General features: G+C 27.5%; 3 protein-coding genes across 10 annotated transcripts in view; 1 reads left to right on the top strand and 2 right to left on the bottom strand.

The window, feature by feature from the left end:
- Positions 1-13,368, top strand: part of LOC107445829 (fas-binding factor 1) — a 42,791-nt gene extending 29,423 nt beyond the window's left edge. For 5 of the 6 annotated variants that reach the window (XM_043048948.2, XM_043048941.2, XM_043048943.2 and 2 more), the window contains 2 exons: positions 1,995-2,213; positions 3,340-3,540. In XM_043048948.2, the coding sequence (XP_042904882.1) occupies positions 1,995-2,213; positions 3,340-3,525 (405 nt within the window). In that variant the 3' untranslated portion in view covers positions 3,526-3,540. Of the gene's footprint in view, positions 1-1,994; positions 2,214-3,339; positions 3,541-9,371; positions 9,472-10,270; positions 10,396-13,134 lie in introns of those variants that run through there. The other variant, XM_043048940.2, reaches the window with a different exon arrangement.
- A 565-nt stretch (positions 13,369-13,933) lies between these two features.
- LOC107445825 (membrane protein BRI3) overlaps positions 13,934-22,761 on the bottom strand; it is a 15,310-nt gene continuing 6,482 nt past the window's right edge. For all 3 annotated transcript variants that reach the window (XM_043048937.2, XM_043048939.2, XM_043048938.2), the window contains 3 exons: positions 22,023-22,098; positions 15,625-15,836; positions 13,934-14,176 (listed from right to left, as the gene is read on the bottom strand). In XM_043048937.2, the coding sequence (XP_042904871.1) occupies positions 14,045-14,176; positions 15,625-15,836; positions 22,023-22,062 (384 nt within the window). In that variant the 5' untranslated portion in view covers positions 22,063-22,098 and the 3' untranslated portion in view covers positions 13,934-14,044. The remainder of the gene's footprint in view (positions 14,177-15,624; positions 15,837-22,022; positions 22,099-22,761) is intronic.
- On the bottom strand, positions 19,542-22,016 carry LOC107445828 (vacuolar protein sorting 36). Its single transcript, XM_016060318.2, has one exon. It carries the CDS (start codon positions 21,948-21,950, stop codon positions 20,814-20,816), a length of 1,137 nt encoding a protein of 378 aa, XP_015915804.1. The 5' UTR covers positions 21,951-22,016; the 3' UTR covers positions 19,542-20,813.

Here is a 22,761-nt window from a genome sequence, read left to right as displayed (position 1 = left end):
TTGTCAATTAAACAAGATTATGTAGAAAATGTACAGTATATTTCTGTATACAGAGTAGGTTTAAATTGTTTTTGTAAACTCCTATCTCACTAGTAATAGAGTCAAATTCCAGTTTAAGGGACAGAAAAGAAAGTCATGGAGGACATCAACACACTAGACTTTTTCTTCTAGACAACATGAAATCTTTAGTGAACAAGACACTTCTGGACTCTAGATTATATTTTTTATTAAATCTTTTCCTCTACATTTTGAACTTATATATGTATATATATATATGCACACAGAGTGGGAGAGATGCTTCCTTGGTCACTGACTGGGATTTTATATCAAGATTCATTGTCACTGCCAATACTTATTTATACATGTATTTCATATAGTGGAAAAAAATTTCAAAAATTTTAACAGGTGTGATAATACTCTGTGGAAAATTTTTATTTAAATTAATTTTTTCCCTTCTGATGTTGAAAAAAGATAATTCTTCAAAAATCAATCAGTTTGTATAGAGAGAGTGACAATGACACCCAACTTCTGAATTTGATAAATAAATTGCTAATAGCTATAAGAAACTCAAGATGGACGTTTTGCAAAGCAAAATAAAATTTATCATAAAAATGCTTTTGCTCGTGAGGAGCATTTTGATGACCTTTAATTTTACTTTTTGCATTCTATTTGAGATATTGTTTCCAATGTATTTATCTATGCCAAATTGTATGAAAGTAAAATTGAAACTATCTGACTAATAGTTTAGATGGTACAAGGGTTTTATTTAGAAAAAGTACAAATCACTCAATTGACATAGTGAGGCATTGATTCTGAAGTAATTTTTTATACTAAATCAAATAAGGCAATGTGACAAATTTTTCAAAATTTAAAAAGGTTTTTGTCGGCAAAAAGTACTTTTTTTTTTACTTGTACTTATGAACACTTTTTATATTGCTATGTAGGAGGTATAAAATATGTAAGGTATATTTTTTGTTGTACTTTTTTGAGCTACATTGATTGAAATAAAACAGGAATTGATATGATCACTAATTAAGAAGTCATAAGAGTTTTGTGTAAAATGTACAATCTAAATCTTGTTCTACTTGCACTTATATACGCATCTTATGTTGCTATATAGACAAGTGAGGTGTAGTTCCCTACATATTATTTTTTGCTTTATCAAATGAAAATTAACACAAATCAAACAGACAAATATTTCAAAAGTTGCAATGTTTTTTTTTTATAAAAATGAAATTAAATTTTTTTTGAATTTCAGTTATGAAGAAATTCTATATAATTTCAAAGCTATTTATATTAAAGACTTGAATTTTATCTTATTTATTCAGCATGAAAAATTACATCAGAAATCATACCTTACATGTTCAGATAGCAATGTAAAAAGTGTTCATAGTACAAGTCAATTAAGTTGTGCCTGCTACGAAATAGTCGCAGAATAATAAATAATTCTTTGAGTTAATATAGATTTTTAACTACACATGTTAACTTTTGGTTTATTAATTGTTTTACTTTTTATGTATTGAATGTGAATTTCTTTCTTCTTTTTTTATGCATTTTTTTCCAAATGGTTCTCTGTACTTAAATAGAAAATTCTTTTTCAATTTAAGTACAATTCTCTATTTTTTTTTAATAAATTTTTTTTTTTGATATTGTTCATTCGCTCTTATAACACTGTAGTAAGTTCATGTTCAAATTCTAATTACAATCTTTTCTGCAATTTTTGCGTGAGTATTATCATTCCGCTTATTTTCTAAAAACAATTTAGCATCACCAAATGCGGTTAGTAAAAATTTATGGCTGAAAAAAATACTTTAATATAAAGTTGAATATTTAATATGACTTGAAATTACTAAACTAATAATACTACTAAATCAAATCAATGGTTAAATTGATAATACATGCAAAAACTAACTGATATTTCAAATTTGTATTTTGAAAGCTATTATCAATATCTGTCTTACACTTTTTTTCTCCCTGTTTGAAATTTATTTTAGGAGGAGAGCTTTATTGAAAAGCAAAAGCTGTTTATTCAACAGGAAGAGAGCAGGCTGCTATCAGAAAAGAATAATCTTAAGATGGAAACTCAACAATTGGAAAGAGAAAAGGACATGTTTGAAAGAGACAAAATGCACTTCACGAGTGAAAAAGAGAGATTTAATGAATATAGTTTGAAAGTTAAACGAAGAGCTGATGAAATAGAACATTTAGCAATAGTAAGATCATTAAATAAGAAAAATTTAATAAATTATCTTTAAAAAATATGCTATAACTTGCCAGTTAAATTAAGAAATGTTTTTATTATCTTGAAAACGGTTTTAATTTTTTTTTTTTTTTTTTTTAAATTTATCTTAGCTAAAATGTTCTACAATTTTAAAATAAAACTCAACTGATTAAATATATTTATGCTCAAAATCTGTAAAAAATTAAATCTTGAAATGTACTGTCTACATTTTGATTTAGATCTGTGATAGCAAAATAGTTTTTAGTCTGTAGAATTTGTTTGATGCACTCTTTTAAATATTGAAGGGTTATAAAAAAAAACATTTAATTCTGGAAAGTATATATTAAGTTTAAGTATATATGTTAATTAATAAAACTAAATAAATACTTTTTAAATTAGCATATATTATGTAGTGTGCAGTATCAAATACATAGGACTAGGCAAAATTTTAAAAAGATGGCTAAATAAAAAAGGAATTTAAGGAAAAGATTTTTGTGTGCAATTTTTAAACTAGTTAACAAAATGTTAGATTCAAAACAATGTTTTTTTCCAAATTTATTTTTAAAATAATCATAAGTCTATTTTGTCAACAGTAAAGTTTAAAAAAATCGATTGTATAACTTCAAGAAAATAACAGCTTTAGAATAACTTTTTAATTTTTGAATGTTTATGTAAGAAATAATTTTTGGAACAGGTAGATTTCACTAGACATTATCAACATTGTTTGTAAATAACATGTATCTAAATATTTTAGCTTGTTACCATGTAAAAAGTAATAGTTCTACATTCTAGCACCCATTATTTTATTCAAAACGCATAGATTTTTGTGGTAATCGTTTTTAAAAAAGTTTTATGCTTCAATATATTTTAAGCATAAAAACATTTTTAAACTTCAATTAATTCTATGAATTTATTTTATTTATCTTGAATTTATTTTATTTATATAAGTAAAATTTTAAATATTTACACTATTACTTATTCTATTTTCATTTTCAAATATTTTTACATTTTGTTAATTCCTATGTAATTTTTTGGTCATATTTATTTAAACATTTTTCAAAAAAGTGGCTGTATGTTTTACCATTTTTTTCATGTTTTATTTTTATTCCTTTTCTTAGTCATCTAGAGAAGAGAAAGAAAGAGCTCATCAAGAGCAATTCCTTGCAAATAAAATAAAGGATGAGCACCAGTCGAAACTGCAGCAAATAGCTCAACAAATGCAAACTTTGAGGGATAAAGAACATCAAATACTTCAGGTACTTTTTGATTTACTTCAGCCGAAAAAGATTATCAATAATTTGTAAAAATATAAAAACTATTTTTAAATGCATTTGAAACAGGATGGTCATGAACTTATAATTGTTAGCAGACAAATCCTGAACATTATGACAAATTTTTTAAAAATAATATTACATAAAAATTTCTGTTTATTGCTAACCTTTATTAAAAATAAACAATTGATAATTAATCAAGGCCTCCATGTGGTGCACCACTAAATCTGCTACGGCTTTGCCTCCTTCTTTTTGTCTCTGCTCTGGACATTTTCATGAGAAATTTTGCAAGATGTATTAAGCTTTGAGACTGCTTCAATGGAATGCTGGCGGTCTCTCCTTGACTCAACTCCTAACTTTATGCGACTCTGCCGGTAAGCCATGAGCCCCACTGCNAATGTCTTAATTTTAAAAAAAAATTAATTTTAGCGTAACTTGTCCACTATTACTTATAAAAGTGCAGGCCATATGGCTAGATTCTTAAGTTCTGATAAAAGTTTTATGAGAGATCCATTTGCTTTAAAAATTTCTACTTTGGTTCGCTACCACTAGAAAGAATTATATTCTAAATCCTCATAAGTTGGAGGGTATGTATAATCCATGGGCCGAAACGAATGTTGGCCCCTAAAATTATTCCTCATAAGGCATACATCCCACTAGTTTATTTCAAAATTGGCGAGTCACACTTCTCTAGTTTCACTTGTGAGTGGGATTTTATATCCAGATTCATTGTTCTTATCAAGACGTGTGGAAAATTTTGCACATGCAGTGGAAAAAAATTTTTTCAAAAATTTTAACAGATGTAAAATTTTTGTTTAAATTAAATTTTTATCTTCTGATGTTGAAAAAAAGATAATCTTTCAAAAATCAATCGGTTTATATAGAGTGATAATTATACCCAATTTATGAATTAAGGAAATAAATTGCTAATAGCTCTATGCAGCTCAAGACGGACGTTTCGTAACTCAAAATAAAATTCATCATAAAAATGCTTTTGTTCGTGAGGAGCATTTTGATGACCTTTCCATATTGTCTAGCTAGTAAAAGACTTGAGCTACTAAAGAATGTTTAGGATTTTGACATAAATTTCGAACATATTGTTAAATGGTAGAAACAAAGAAAAGTGTATAAAAAATTTAAATTCCATATATTTTACTAATAATTTTTTTAAGGACTTATTAAATCCATAAATAGCTGAAAAAAACTAAATATAATGAGTTTTAGCGAAATATTCAAGCAATAATTCTAGATGTCACATCCATTTGTTCTGGGACAATTCATCATGGGTACAATTTGTTTTAAGCTAAAAGAATTCATTGTAGTGACGAGTACCATTTCTTGGGTTTTTTGATGAAATGCGTCTATTTAAGAAGACAAAATTTTTGCATTGTTTACAAAAGCTAAAAAAATACTTAATACATAGCCGTTAAAAAAATAAATATTTGAGGTCAAAAATTATGAACGATCCTAAGAGGGGAGGGTTTAGTGATTTGGTTAATTTACCATGAAGAGGAGCTGTATCAGCTCCTTAGTGTTAATTTTACTTTTTGCATTCTATTTGAGGTATTGTATCCAATGTATTTATCTATGCTAAATTGTGTGAAAGCAAACTTGAAACTGACTAATAGTTTAGATGGTATAAGGGTTTTATTTAGAAAAAGTACAAATCACTCAACTGACATAGCAATCTTAATAAGTGAGGCATTGTTTCCGAAGTAATTTTTTATGCTAAATCAAATAAGGCAATGTGACAAATCTTTCAAAATTTAAAAGGGTTTTGTGTATAAAAAGTATTTTTTTTTGACTTGTACTTATGAACACTTTTTATATTGCTATATAGGAGTTATAGAATATGTAAGGTATATTTTTGATGTACTTTTTTTATGCTACATTGATTGAAATAAAACAGGAATTTATATAACTAATTAAGAAGTTATAAGAGTTTTGTGTTAAAAGTACAATCTTGTTCTACTTGCACTTATATATGCATCTTACGTTGCTTTATAGACAAGTGAGGTATTGTTCCCTATGTATTATTTTTTGCTTTATCAAATGAAAATTAACACAAATCAAATGGACAGAAAACATACCTTACATGTTCAGATAGCAATGTAAAAAGTGTTAATAGGTACAAGTCAATTAAGTTGTTCCTGCCACGAAATAATTGTGGAATAATATATAATTCTTGGAGTTAATATAGATTTTTAACTGCATACCGTGTTAACTTTTGGTTTATTAATTGTTTTACTTTTTATGTATTGAATGTGAATTTATTTCTTCTTTTTCTTATGCATTTCAAATGGTTCTCTGTACTTAGATTCAAAATTCTTTTCTAAGTACAATTCTCAAAATTTTTTATAAATATTCTTTTGATATTGTTTATTCGCTCATATAACAGTGTAGTAAGTTCATGCTCAAATTCTAATTACAATCTTTTCTCCCTCTTATTTTCTAAGAACAATTTAAAATCACCAAAGCAGTCAGTAAAAATTTGAAATTTATGGCTGAAGAAAATACTTTAATATAAAGTTGAATATTTAATATGACTTAAAATTACTTTTAAAAATTATTAAAATAATATTACTAAATCAAATCAATGGTTAAAATAATAATACATGGATAAACTAACTGATACTTCAAATTTGTATTTTGAAAGCTACTATCAATATCAGTCTTACACTTTTTTCTCCCTATTTGAAATTTATTTTAGGAGGAGAGCTTTATTGAAAAGCAAAAGCTGTTTATTCAACAGGAAGAGAGCAGGCTGCTGTCAGAAAAGAATAATCTTAAGTTAGAAACTCAACAATTGGAAAGAGAAAAGGACATGTTTGAAAGAGATAAAATGCACTTCACAAGTGAAAAAGAGAGATTTAATGAATATAGTTTGAAGGTTAAACGAAGAGCTGATGAAATAGAACATTTAGCAATAGTAAGAGCAGTGTATATATATCATTAAATAAGAAAAATATAATAAATGATCTTTAAAAAATATGCTATAACTTGCCAGTTAAACTAAGAAATGTTTTTATTATCTTGAAAACGGTTTTAATTTTCTTAAAAATTTATCTTAGTTAAAATGTTCTACAATTTTAAAATGAAACTCAACTGATTAAATATATTTAAAGTATTTTATGCTCAAAATTTATAACGTATTAAATCTTGAAACATACTGCCTATATTTTGATTTAGATCTGTGATAGCAAAATAGTTCTTAATCTATTGAATTTATTTGATGCACTCTTTTAAATATTGAATGGTTATCAAAAAAATATACTAATTCTGGAAAGTATATTTTAAGTCTAAATATGTATTTTAATTAATTAAACTAAATAAATACTTTTTAAATTAACATGTATTATATAGTGTGCAGTATCTAAGACATGGTAGTATACAAAATTTAAAGAAGATGGCCAAATAAAAAAGGAATTTAAGGGACAGATTTCTGTGTGCAATTTTTGGACTAGTTAACAAAATGTTTGATTCAAAATAATGTTTTTTACACTTTTTTTTAAATAATCATAAGTCTATTTTGTCAACAGTTAAGTTTAAAAAAATCGATTGAATAACTTCAGGAAAATAACAGCTTTAGAATGACTTTTTAATTTTTGAATGTTTATGTAAGAAATAATTTTTGAAACAGGTAGATTTCACTAGACATTATCAACATTGTTTGTAAATAACATGTATCTAAATATTTTAACTTGTTACCATGCAAAAAGTAATAGTTCTGCATTCTAACACCTATTATTTTATTCAAAAAGCATAGATTTTTGTGGTAATCATTTTTAAAAAAGTTTTATGATTCAATATATTTTAAGCATAAAAACATTTTTAAACTTCAATTTATTCGATTTATCTTGAATTTATTTTATTTATATAAGTAAAATTTTAAATATTTACACTATTACTTATTCTATTTTCATTTTCAAATATTTTTACATTTTGTTAATTCCTATGTAATTTTTTGGTCATATTTATTTAAACAATTTTCAAAAAAATGGCTGTATGTTTTACCATTTTTTTCATGTTTTATTTCTTTTCTTAGTCATCTAGAGAAGAGAAAGAAAGAGCTCATCAAGAGCAATTCCTTGCAAATAAAATAAAGGATGAGCACCAGTCGAAACTGCAGCAAATAGCTCAACAAATGCAAACTTTGAGGGATAAAGAACATCAAATACTTCAGGTACTTTTTGATTTACTTCAGCCGAAAAAGATTATCAATAATTTGTAAAAATATAAAAACTATTTTTAAATGCATTTGAAACAGGATGGTCATGAACTTATAATTGTTAGCAGACAAATCCTGAACATTATGACAAATTTTTTAAAAATAATATTACATAAAAATTTCTGTTTATTGCTAACCTTTATTAAAAATAAACAATTGATAATAATTAATCAAGGCCTCCACGTGGTGCACCCTGGTTAACACTAAATCTGCTACGGCTTTGCCTCCTTCCTTGTGTCTCTGCTCTGGACATTTTCATGAGAAATTTTGCAGGATGTGTAAAGCTTTGAGACTGCTTCAGTGGAATGTTGGCTGCCTCTCCTTGACTAAACTCCTAACTTTATGCGACTCTGCCGGTAAGCCATGGATCTTACTGCTTGAGGATAAACGGTCGATTCCAGATTTTCCTAAAAGTGCAGCCGTGGCACTTTTCCGCCTTACTACAGGCCAGAACTATTTGTATCGGTTTGGACTTTGTGATTCTCGTTTTTGTGGACAACATCAAATTTTTTATGTTACTCATCTTAACTTGTGTTTTTTAATTGTAATGTACAGAGATATTGGAAGGCCAAAGAGCTAATGGCGTCATAGCCAATCTTCTGGGCATTTGTAATAAATAAATAATAATTAATCAAAAGTTCAGGCATTCAATATGAGTTATTTCTGGATTATTATCATTGGTACATGTCACAGGGTCTAGCACCCAATTTTTAGGTACTTTTTGGCACCTCAAACGCAGCTATGGTTTTAAAACCCATGCAGTAAGTTTAACTGGAATTGAAACTGCATTTCAGTTGTTAGAATCCATGCTTATTCAGTCTTTTTTTAGTATGGTTTTGGTTTTTCCAATAAGACTTTACTTGAATTTGAGAAGAATTGAATAACACTATACTTGAAACTAATTTATAATAATTTTAAGAGTTTAATTTCAAAAAGGCTGATCACGCTTCATTATTTTATCATCTCTGTAAAATGTATTTAATTAAAATATTAGTTACTTAAAATTTCCTTTTACTTTTTTTTGAAGTTGTCATTTCGAAATGGAAAAGCATATTAAGTGCTCTTTCTTTTATTTCAATTTAATTATGTTACTAGCATTGTTAAAAGTCTCATGAAATCCACAAAAAAAATTATTGTGTGTACTCTAATTTATAACTAATTCATTTTATTGCAGCATGCTACAAATAAATATTTTTTGCAAATAGAACAAAAAACATTTAGTTGAATGTGTGAGTAATTCTACTGCTCTAGCTGAAAATGCTGCAAAATACTCTAGAATTACTCTTAATTTATACCATTTTCAAAGACATCCACCAACATTTAATAAGCTTTTTTCTGGTTCTAAAAATGCTTTTAAGATCTTAAGATTATATTATAATATATCGACTAGTTTGGAACGTACAAATTGTTGTTGTAAGATCAATATGAAATAGTTATGATATTGGATGATACAGAACATATATTAGGTGCATAATAATTATGGCAATAATAACTATTTGACGGTAGTTTAAACTTTTTAATTTTTCTTTTTCAAGTTCTTTGATGTTAATTGCATTTACCTGGATTGTTATTTAAAAACAAATTTTTATTTCTAAATCTATGTTTTAATTTTTTACTGTCATCTCAAATATATATATTAAATAAAAACTAGGAAAAAGAAGAATTAGTTAAAGAAAAATATGAGCTAGAAAGCAAAAGGAATTCAATGCTGTGTGTCAAATGCAAGGTTTCTGCTCAACTTCCATTAAATGGTAATGTATAAGGAACTTACTTTAAAAATTATTGAAAATATGTGAGGGCAATTCAGAAACTAACTTCTGTTCTACTGTAAATAAAAACCTGTTTAGATTCAACAAAATTTTAATTTACATCTAAAAGGTACCGATAGCCACTACGACTATGCCATGCAATAATAGAGTTTAGAATCTGAATTGCTCTTGTATATTAGAGTCTAAGATATTTTAACAACTTATTAATATTCATTCAGAAGTTTCTGGATCAATAAACTTAAGTAGTGTTTTAAAGTAAGCTAGTAAACTCACTATAATTTTTTTTTCAGAGTAGAATTAAATGATATCTAATGCTATTAATGTTTTTATTTATTTATCCTATACAATTCTTGCTTTTTATTTCTGTCAATTTTTTTCCCTTTTTGCTTAAGATTGCCACCTGCATTTTCTCTTAAAATAAGATTTCACCCCTAGCATTTTATTAAATATAACCCAGCATTATAAAAATATAGTACTATTTTCAAAAAAAAAATTGTGCAAGTTAATATTTTTTATTCAATTTGTTAATATAGTTTTAATCATTGATTTGAAATCATTTTTTTGAAAATAGTTTATCAGATAAGAAGTTTTTTTTTTTATATAAAAAGAAAACATATCTAGTATTTAGTTATCAATGTTTTAATTTATTTTTTGTTGTGAACATTGAAAATTTTTCAAAACAGAATGAAACTACGACTTCAAATGTTAATAACAAAATTGAAATAAAATATAACTTATGTGACTTTTTCAAAAAATGTAATTTTTTTTTCTCCATTTTTAGTTCAACCTCCACAAATTAACACCACTTCATTAATGTCATATCCAGTTGTGAATGGAATAACAAATAACATCCCCCAGACTTTCATTGATCCTAGTCTAATTCTGTGGCAGCTTTCAGCTCAAAAGGTATGAAGAAGTTTAATCAAAAATATGTTGTTGCAAGTATCACAATGAATATTTTGTTTATAGGTAAATTAAATTATAGTGACATTTATTATGACGGTTCTCAGCTAACTAAAAACAGGGTTAACATGAATTAAATCATTCCAATCCCACATGATTTAAATCATGTGAACCCTTCTTAGTATAATATTAAGATTAGGTAAAATTAATTGAAGTCTGACTGACTAAATGATCTGATGAGGATCTTCATATTCTAGAAAATCCTTGACATAATGAGGTCTATTTTGCAATGAGTTGTCCCTCACTAAAATGTAATAGGGATCAACTGCACCCATAAAAAGGAAACAGAGAGGTAAGGACAACCAACCTGACCAAAAGCCTGAAAAATTAATCATTATAGAAATGAAATCTTGATGGTCTGGAAATTATAGATGGCTGTACTACCTCAATGTGTTTAAAACAGGCACTGTGAATGATATGAGTATGGGAATCTGCTCTTTACCGATAGCAAGTGGCCACATATACCTTATCTTGTTTAGAATATCACAGGATCGCTGTACGACCTCAATGTGTTTGAAAGAGGCACTGTGAATTATATTAGTATGGAAATCTGCTCTTTGAATGACTTATATAAAATTGTAAATGAGAGAAAGAAGAAGAAAAACTCCTCTACAATGGACGGTAAGGTGAAGGTTCTTTAATGGTGTGGGAAGGCTTCAGTTGTGGGTGTAAGCTTAACTTAGCCTTTACCCACACGATGGATAGAGACTACTGGTTAGGAAGATATGCTAGAGATCCAATTATTGCCGTTTTTTGAGAGAATAGGTGGTACAAGCCAGATTTTTCAGTAGAACAAGGCCTCAATTTGCATTGAAAAATCTTTGCAGTACTAGTTTTGCTTGTTATGAATGTCCTGCTTTTTCTCCCAACATCAATCTCCAAAAAAAACAAGAAAAAAAAAACATGCCATTATGGAATCTGGTGAAAAATTGGTGCTAATGTCTTTCAGAGTTTAGCAAATGATACACAACAACATATAAATATACTGGTTATAATATTATTTACTATATCCCCCCTTGCCCAGATGAAGTAAAAACTGAATTACTCTTTATGACACAAAATCGAAGTGGATATAATTCATGGGACACAATGTAGAACTCATTCTTAATGGATTCAAGGCATGGGTGCAAGTTGGGAAAAAGGCCAAGACTGAAAATTTTTTGACTGAAATACTTAACATACACAATACCCCCTCGACATATGCAAACTATCTAAGAAAGCTTTACCATAATACATCAAGTTTAAATACTGTACAAAAAATATTTATTCATCTTTCTTTTGATAAAATAACAACAGGACATAACAAAGTAGACCAATAACGTAGACCTAAAAAATATTTTTAAGGACAGAAAAAAAATTCCGATTTCCATCTTCGAGTCAGTCTTGTTTCTGTCTTACTTCCGTCCGCGGACATTTTCGAAAGACGGAAATCCGTCATGGGGACGGAAGACTTGCACCCATGATTCAAGGGTTTTACAGTAAATAAGCTAATTAATGCAGGTGATATTTTAAGTTATAAAATCAGATACAGAAACATACCATCTCTCAATTAAGACACTTTTTTTCGACCAATTTGGATAGCTGACATGCAACTTAAAATATAGGGGGTTGTCCCATTGTGAGAAACAGGTTCCACTAGTTCATCAGGAGAGTGGTCAAAAGTTTGGACCTCTCAATGATAACTTTACTTTTTGCTATTTTGAGAATCTTTAGCAAGTTGAAACATTTTTGCACCTAATAGTATTTTATTTAAATATAGTCTCAAAAAATTTGGAGCGAAATTGGTAAATTAGTTATTGAAACATCAAATTTTTACAGCATTTTTAAGACTTCATAACTTAGAAACTGACTGCACTCCTTTAGAATTATGTAAAAATTTGAAAACCTTACTACTTGTAATTTTTTGACTTTATTAACTCAAAACTTTTTGATTAAAAATGATTTTTTACGTGGAATTTTCTTTGGATAAATCAAATTTTTAATTGTACACAAAATGCTTCATTTCAGTTGAAAAGTTCCTGAGGTATGATAAATGCACAAAAAGTGTAATTAACATTAAGGGGTCAACTTTTGAATGATCTCTTGACCAAACTATTGAAATTGTGTTTTCCAGATTGTATTCCTCTTATTGTGAGTCAATCCCCATCCATCAAAAAAAGGTATATTCAACCAGAGAAAGTATGCTTTTGTGTCTGATTTAGTAACTTAAAATTGTCTGTACTATGTAATTAGCTTATTTTCAGCCGACCAATGGTTTCAGGTTCAAATCCTGATCAGAGCACGGATGTTTCTCTATGTTGTGTGATGTAGCCCACTGTTAGAGTCACAGGTACACACTCTCTGCATCTTCCAAGGTGAAGAACAAAAGTTCAGTGAGTGCCCGCCGTAAAAATAATAATTAGCATATTTAGGACGAAGCTCTCAAATAATTAAGGACGAGTCTTTAATTATTTGAGTTCTTATGAAATAAAGCTAATTTTCTGTGTAATAACTAGACACAAAGAAAACCAATGAGACACTCAGTTTTTGCCACACTCAGTAGGAAAAAGAAATTAATTAAAAAATTTTATTCAGGATGTTCACTTCTTTACTTGACATGCTGTACCGAATTCTTAATGACTGTTACCGAAGCAAAGTGTACTTTAAGGACACATCCAATTAATTAAAAGTACTTTTTTTCAGGATCATGCATATTTGGAAGAAGAATTAGCATATCTACAATCATTGAAAGAACGTGATAAAAAGATTGGTAAAAGCTGAATTTATAGTCATTTTTTAACTGTCATAAAATTAAAAATGATATTCAAATTGTTAATAATTTAAAAGATTTAGAAACGTTATATATAGTCTATATTTTATTTATTTGTAAATAATATTAAGTTTGTTAAATTTTATAAATAAAAGAAATCTATGTTATGTGTTTTATTTACTTTTAAAATATGATTAATTGCCAAATTCCAAATCATTGAACAACATTACAAAAACTTAAAAATTTTGAGTAAAATTTAAGATTTTGACAGTGTTTGGTTTAGTTTGATTTAGAATTTGACATCGTTGAAAGCAAAATCTGAGTATTCACTAAGGGTTAATAAATAATATGTTTCATGAGCGCTGTAGCATTTAACAATAAAAAAAATTTGCTTATTTTACACTTAGTTGAAAGATTAATTAGAATGAAAAACCTACAACTTGACTCTTGACACTATCCTGAAATCCTTTTAAATAAACTATTAGCTAAGAAACATTGATCAAAGAAGAAAATTAAGTATGCTGTTATTTTTAAATTTGTGCAATTTAACAACAGGCAATAAGAATTTTTCATGTACGGAACATTTTTACAAACTTGTGCGCTGGACTTATACCATCAATTGTATACTGCCTGAATCGCATCATAGCATATTTCAACTTTTTACCATAAGAATACAATAGCCTTAATTAGAAATCTACTTTATGAAGCAACTAAAGAAATATTGAAATAAAATTCATGAAACAAACTAACATTTATATTATTTCAATCATTGTAAAATACCAAAATACAATATTTAAATTGTAAAAACAATTTACAGAAAATAGTAATAACTTTGCATTAAAATCAGTGGAAAGTAGCCCCACAAGCTCCACATTCTTTTTGCTTCATTGCTAAGCAACAGCATATTCCAATGGGGAAACAAACAATAGCCAAACAAATAGCACAGCATGGGTAACTTTCTTGTAAAATACCCCTCTGGAAAAAAAACAGAATACATTTTCAGAATGTTATATTTATTTAAAAGCATATATTCTATAAATTGAAAATTTATTAATAGGCTAAAAAAATTCCCACCAAAAAAAATCAATAACGTTACTCCATACTATACAAATCAATTAAACAGGGAATAAAAATTGGAGGGCATAGATTTGAGTGTGAAGTTCAAAGCCTGGTTATTGAAGTGAAAAAGCAACCAATTCAAAAGATATTTTGAAAATAACATAACCCTTAATATTTACTGTACTTCAAGAATGAATGACCAGACTTTTTCTACAGTACAAGCAAATTTTGAATTTATGCTTTAAGTTTTAGTAACTTTTCCATTAATATTCTAACTATCCATTTATATTCAATAAATAGACACAACACAGTGTTGAAGAATCAGCATATTCACCTTTGTGGAAAAACTCTTGTAAATTTTATAAGCCAAAGCTGGGCAGCCAACACACATTTAAAGACTAAGTTTCCTGAAACAATGTTATTTTTTGGATGTGTATGGAGCTATTTTTTATTTCAAATAATGGTAATTTTAGAGAAAATAATTCGTTACATCACAATTAAATTTTTTTTTTTATCATTAATAAAATTCATACTTTTAAAACCAAATACAGTTCATTTAAAAAAAAAAAAAATCTAAATAACATTAAATTTAATAATTATATGATCACAAACTACGATAAAATATTTATAATTTGTAGGCCTGAACCAGATTTTGTATCTCAAAATGTGAAAGTTAGCCATATTATGGAAATATGATCATAATAGTTTAGCATCTTAAGTTTGAACTCTTTAACGTTAAATTTACTTTTTGTTTTTCTCTAGATCTATTTAAGCAAATTAAAAAAAAAGAAAAGTTACCATTTTAAAACATTTTTATTCAAAGATAGGGCAAGGAATAATTATTAGTAAATATTAATTATTATTTAACTTAATAAAAAAAAATTAAACACAAAAAAATTAAGGAATTTTTTTAAATTTACTTATAAACTATATTTAAAGGTTTCCTACAACTGATTTAAATTGTTCAATAAAATTTCTAATAAATCATTTAAAAAATTTTCTCATAAAAACTATTAACCAATTGCCTTAAAATTTTGCTATTCGAAATCAGATCATAAATTATGTAAAAATTTATATAAACACATATTTCTACAAATATATACTTAACTTTTAAAAATTATTCAAATTGCCTTAAAATTAGTTAAAAGTATGTAAAAATTTGTATAAATACTTATTTCTACAAATTTTTAAATAATTTGCAATTGTGTAATTTTAAATGGCAAAATTGTTAGGCAACTATTCGTATTTTTTAAATCAATTTTAATCAATCAATCAATTTTTCTCCAATTTTATTAAATTTTCAATGTGCAGATATATGCGCAAAATAATCAGATAGAGATTAACATAAAATACTTATGACTTACCCTACATACTGGACAACCTCCAACAATTATTGTAGTGCTAATAGGAACTGTTGTAACTGAACCATAAGTTTGCATTCCAGGTTGAGTTGAAATTGTTGCATAGTTTGGAGGTGCTGTTGCTGCATAAACTGGAGGTGAGTTATAAGGTGCAAAATTTGGTGGAGGTGGAATATAGGGTGATGCAGATCCAGGAGGATAAGTAACAGTAGACTCTGCAGAAACACAGTGATCAATTTGAGATAACGTTATTAAATTTTTAATATAACGAAAATAATTTACAAAAATTTTAAAAATAAGAGATAATTTTAAAAATATGGTAAACAATTTTAGTAAATTTTCAAAGTAAAATAAAAATTATTCTAATAAATGTTGAGTTAAATCTAAAATTCTACAAACTGCAAAACAAATAATAAACAAATTTTGCTAAATAAAATTAAAATATGTAACGTTATATCAAGAAATCACTGTGCATTGCTTTCAATCTTCAATGCAGATATATTGAAGCAGTGTAAGAATTTTAAATGCAGACTAAGCTCTTAAATACGACCTTTCATTATAACAACCGGTGCATAAAGTTGACTTTGATATCCCATAGATGCAATGTTAAAGTCCATTAGTATGATCACACTGAACCATTCATATCAATATAGCGACCAAAATTTAGTCATTTGATTTCGAAAAAGTAATTTTTTAAATGAAATTACACAGTAAAATAAACTTTTCGAGACCCCTTTGAATAATAATAAATAAAAAACCGACATGTCCGCCTGAATTCTTATCCTAAGTTTTAGGTTGTAATAATTTAGAGTCATTTATAATCTGTGTAACTTTCTTTTCAAAGGATATAATAAATTTATCGTTTACACTTTCCTGGCTTGAAAATTGTATTCACTATTTGTAAAATGTCAGTTTCCTTACGTGCTTTATTTTTAAGTTAAAACATGTGATCTTTGCTGTTATCTTGACATGTTTCTTTTTACTCAAAAATGGCAGCTTTGATCTAGCAAATTATTTTTTATGCAATTTTCTCATATTTTAAAAGAAAAAAAATTTTTTTTTTTCAAAATTATTTTAAATTTTTCTGTTAGTTATCATATCTCTATTTAAGTTCAGCATTGCTTTGTAAAAATTTATCAAGTTCAAAGCATTGCTTTGTTAAAATTTATGAAGTTCTTTTTTTTTTTTTTTAAATTACGAGTTAATATTTACAATATTTTTGTACACCTACGAAATAAGGAACTCTCATTATATTAAATGTCAACTGTAATTCAGCAGAACCTTGAAGCAGAGATGCCAACTTGCTCCGGACAGCAAATATATGTTTTAAAGTGGTAGTTTATTAAATGTGATTCTTGGTGTAATAAATTCAATTTAGTAGATTTTTATCCACCACTATTTCTAAATAATTCGTAGGCTTATATAATTCACAACTTTATAGTACTTGGGTCATGCTATGCCTTTCAAAAGACAAGCAAAAATAGTCAAATATTTGCAAAATTTACTTTGTAGTTATTTACCGCTCTTTTAATTATTTTGGTGTGTCCGGAGCAGTTGGCATCTCTGTTTAAGGATTGTTTTGCAAGGGACCAAATACAATAGATGTGGGAAAACAATGGATGCAGGTCAACTTAAAATATCAAACATTAATTTTAAAAATGCATTAAAAATAATCAAGTAGTAATGAATTTGAAAATAAATTGTTTAATAATTAGTCAAAAAAATTCTAATTGAAAAAATTAACATTCTTAATGCTTTCCCAGGCCGTCAAACTCCGAGAATACCAATTTTAGATCAGGTCACTGTGATCATGGGTTTGTCTCATATATGATACTGTAGGAATTGGAGAGAATTGTTTGATCATGTCTAATGTTTACACAGTCCTGAATGTGTTAAAAAGATAAGATTAGCTTTGTTCCCTGAGGCAGAATTGCTGTGACATTCTTGCAGAACATTGCAGATAGATGTTTCATTTGGGAAGGGAAAAATTTTGGTTTTCCCCTGCAGAATTTGTTTCCTAAGGTGTCTTTCTTGCGCATCAGAGAGGAAAGAATTAATCATGATTTTTTTAATTCTCATTTGAGATTTAAAATAAAAATCTAATGACTGGCTTCAGCTAGAATTTCGAATTAATAATATAAAATATTCAGGAAGCACAGAAGTTTAAAAGATTGTTTGCTCTAGAAATGATGTACTTTCTTTCTTTAAAGAACACTATTTTACATAGACTTATTTGAGTATCTCTATCCTATCAAAGTGTCTTATTCGCATGATTCGTGATCTTTATTTTGGGAGTTACTGCACGGATTTTAAAATTTTTAATTTATGTTTAATGATTTACAAAATTTGAAAGCGGAAATAATTAGTGCATTTTTCCGCTTACAAAATGCGAGAATATTGCCTACATTATTGCAATTTAAAAAAATATTACTTTTACATTTAAATTTTTTATACATTTTTATGCTATACTTTCTTCTGTAAACACAATATTTCTGTTACTTTAAATTAGTAATTGTTATAATTAAAAGTATCTTAGAGCAAAATATTAGTAACAGGGAAGTTTGTCATAGAAAGCTCGAAATAAATTCTGCCACATGGGCTTTGTTAACGAAATAAACTATTTACTGATTTACATCAAGTAAAAGACATTTATACATTTCTTTCAAAGAAAGCATTTGAAGTTATATTATAAATATAAAGCAAAGGCTTTAAGCATTTAATGAGAAACAAGAGATTATTTTATAATAACTTAATAAAAGTGCTAAAATAGAAGGAAGATAAGTATGATCTTCAAATGCAAGCAAAAAAATAAGATATAAATTTTAAGGAACATAAAAAAATAATTTTAACAAAAATAAATTTTAATATTTAAATATGACAAGTAATTTAGATAAAACCATTTTTTCTTAGTTTTATCTAAGTTTTACTTTCTGCAATTTTAAAATCAATATTTGATTTTAAAATTGCGCCAATACGAGTCTTAATGCTTCATTTTGCCTGATGCTTCATCTGAATTTTTGTCCCTCTGAAATACGGAAAAGACAAAATTTCTTGGAAGAGGTGGATTTCTTTTTTCTTTTTAGTAATAGTAAAAATATTTCTGCGATGGTAACAAATTTTAGGCGAATAGCGTTCATGTATATCATACAGATCTGCTACCTTTAAATACAAAAACCATTATTTCTCATTGAAATACCTAAACTTTTCTTGTTCAACTATTATCTTTTAAAATTAACATTGGTAGTGTTTTTTCTATGTATTAAGCTAATTTTTTGGTCCGATTTTATTTCCTCTAAGGAAATTGATAAAGGATATGAAATGTTATTTTAGTTTTATTCAGGAGAATAAATTTCAGAAGCAAATATTATTTTCTCATTTCCTCACTGTGAGAAAATGACATTTTCGTAAAGGATTGATTCTAATGGTCCTAAAGATTAGTTAAAGAAGATATTTTTACTTCACTTTATTTTTTGAAGCAGTTAAGGACTGACATATACTTAAATATATTAATTAAAATTTTTTTTAAACATGTTAACTAAAATTCCTGCACCATGTTATCAATAACTCACTTTAATAAAAATAGTACCAGTATTTTTTTTGAAAATATTAAGCATGACTGCCATGTTTTTCTTAGAGAACATCCAAATTAATTCTCAAGGGTCTAAAAATTCAATTTCTTTGAGCAAAAACCAACAATTATTAGCCTGCAGCCCGTAAATATTAAAATTTTTAGGTTTAAAGAAAACTAGGTTAAATTTTAGAAAAATATTGGATGCCAATTTTAAAATTTCGAAGCAATCAAGATTTTTTATATTTAATATTTTTAGTTCAGATTTCATCGATAAATAGCGATTCTTTTTTTAAAAAAAAAATCAGACAAGTCACATATTAGATTTTGTGGGAAAAAACACATCACTACATAAATATATCAGTTTATTATACTTATTAGAATTATTTCATTTGAATTTCAATGGCCAACAACTGTTATAGACATTTCTAAGGTTGGTCATTTTCCACATGTTAAGTTTTTCCAGATTTTTTTTTTAAGAATGTTTAAAATCGTGACATTTCATGACAAATTTTGTTACCAAAATCCATGACTTTCCAGGTGCGCAGACACCCTGTATATATCCAAATTTTCTGTGTTCTCCCTGATTTTATTATCTCTTAATATATAGATTTTATTTTTTAAATGTGAATATTTATAACAAAACAAATTATTTAACAAGTCATATTAAGTTTCATGAGTATTATGATATTTGGTACTGTTAGGACAAACATAAGAATTTTTAAATTCAATTTGGAAAGTGATTGGTTCTTCCTCAATAACTTCTCCTTTAAAATTTGTTTTAATTAATAACATGTATTTTAAGATTTCCAGATTATTAGGATTAACATGAACCATATTATAGTTTTATCCTGACTTAGTAATTTTTAATTTTTGTAAGCTTAGTATCAATCTTTTTCATTCGCTGCTTACTAGAATATTTCATAATTGTGAACTTTTATTCTTATTGAACATTTAATGCAAAAGTACTACTACTCCATTTTTTACCTGTCATGTATTAAATACACATACACATGGCCAGTTTAGAGGCTGTTACAAATTTTTCAAGTTTGCCCTTATCTCAGGTTTTAGTTTTTCATGCACAAAACTTCAGGTAATACCAAAACTATAAAGCAAATTTAAGGTCTCTGACCAGCTGTAGCTTTTTAAACAGTGATCACTTTTTAAAATACAAGTCCTCTCTTTAAAAAAAAAAATCATGAGAGCTAGTTTACCAGCAATTTACATAAAATCACCCTCCTCAAATTGAATTTTTTCTAGAAGCAACTTTTCTTATTTATCTTAGAACAAATAATCACAAAAGTCATTTCAACAATATATGATGGAACAATCATAAGAAATTTTGTCCAGAAAAGAAAGTTTTTGCACAACCACAAATCTTATCTTCAATAACAGATATTGGAAAATTAAATAACATTGAAAAAAGCAAGAAAAATGAAGATAGTTTAGTCTTCTTTAAAAAAAACAAACATATACCATAAAATTTCAATTCTTCATCAAATTACCTATGTAAATTGTCATTTCCTTTACGGTTCATATAATAATCTTTAAAACAAAAGTCTTATTAACAGTGCAAATTTGGATATGTGAATATAATTCGAACACAATCATGAGTTTTGAAATCCTACTCAGAAATGAAGCGATTGGGATAAAATCGCAATCCTTCAATCGAATCATCTCTGCAAACGATTCCTTCCTTTTCAAGATACAGCAATCTTTCTTTCGCAATAACAACAGTCGCCTTAGAAATTATAGACAGCTCATCAGCTGTTAGTGATCCTTTCTCACTTAGAATATCAACAGCCTTCAATGCTTCTGAAGCTGTATCATAAGATTCCAAACGTAGAACCATCACTCCACTATCGAACTGATGCAGCTGAATGGGTAACTTAAGCTTATCTAACATCAAGCAAGCATTCAACAAATCTTCTGGCGAAATGAGCTCAACACCCCTAGCTCTGTTGACTCTACAATATACTTCTGTCAAGGACAAAATGCCACCCGCTTCTTGTAAAGGTTTCATCAGGGCCACTGACAATTGCTTGGCTAATTCTGTGTGAAATGCACTTCCAGAGCCGAACTCCTCCTTAGTCACCGGATCACTAATACCAAGACTTAACAAATAAGATTTAAACTGTATAGTTTCATCCTCAGTGATATCGCTTTGCTTTTCTTTCAATTTCTGGGATACCATCTTAGACAGGTTGACCATCTCTTTAGCCATTTTCATGAGTGCTTTAAGATCTTCAAATGCTTCTGATATAGTTTCGCCAGTTGCTTCATTTTTATCTCGAATTTGTCTCTCGATGCCAACTATGCCAGCACGGTACTGCTTACCCTTCGGATAGTTTGCAGACAGGTCTTCCCACGCTTTACGCGCTAAAGCTTCAGTGAGTAAACTAAAGAATTCTTTGTCACCGCCAGATCTGAAAGAAAACTTCACATAATTAAAAGGGCTGTATTTAACAGGACCAGGCTTTTTATCTTCTTCAAGAATTGCACTGAGGTGTGCAATTATTTTGGCACTCTTAGTCCAAGTTGCACTTTCTTTTTCAATCAACACAATATGTGATAAGTGTAGAACCATGTCGGTATTTGGATTGATGTCATCTTTCCAGCGGAGTTTATGACTCGATAGAGTCAATACACCGGATTCGTAAAGTGTTTTTTTATTGCCATCATATAATTTTACGCCAACCTGTTCTGCTATTTCAGTCTCTCCTGGTTGGGTAATATCTTCCCACCACTGGAAGCGGTCCATATTTTAGAGTAATGTTAAATCAAAAATCAGAGAAAAAATTAGTTTTGAAAACCTAAAATCCAAAATCCTTACCGGGAGGTGAATAAGGAGGTGGCTTTTCATAAGGGTCCATGTTCAGATTTTAACAGTACTTTGAATAGGTTTAAAGCTGAAAAAAAAAGATAGAAAATTAGTGGAAACATACTTTTTAAAAATATTAAGAATTAAAATATTGATTAGGTGTATGCTTTGCAAAAATGAGAATAAGCATAATCTATTAAAGATAGTGCAATTTTCTAAAAAAAATATACAGTTATTTAATAAATATTACTTTAATAATAGATAAATATTAATTTAAACACAGTTATTTTTCAGGATTTTAGAAGTTATTATGAAAGAAATTTAAATTAAAAAAAATAATTAATTTAAGATACTTAATAGTACAGTAGGGAACCGATTTCCAGAACGATCGGGACCATCGCTATTCCGGATAACTGGTTTTTCCGGTTTTCTGAATCGCTACAAAAAGCCGCTTTTTTATTGTTAAAAACTAAAACAAAACAAAAAAAAAATTGTAAATTATCTTAAAAAGAAGAAAAAACGCTGAAGTAATACACAAATGATTATTTCCAAAATGATGGTAAGGTAAACATCTTTCAAAAAAGAAAGAAAAATCCTAAAATCTTATGAGAAAATTTTTTTTTTAAAAAAAAATGGAAAATTTTTTGAATTTCGTCCCGGTTTTTTGGTTTTCCGGTTTTCTGATTTCCGGATAACGGGTTCTGTACTGTATAATGAATTATTTCTTTTCATTATTTATGGATAGGGCTAT

The sequence above is a fragment of the Parasteatoda tepidariorum genome, chromosome 7 (genome assembly GCF_043381705.1).
Source record: "Parasteatoda tepidariorum isolate YZ-2023 chromosome 7, CAS_Ptep_4.0, whole genome shotgun sequence".
Classification (NCBI taxonomy): Eukaryota; Metazoa; Arthropoda; class Arachnida; order Araneae; family Theridiidae; genus Parasteatoda; species Parasteatoda tepidariorum.
This window is presented reverse-complemented; position numbering and strand designations above follow the sequence as displayed.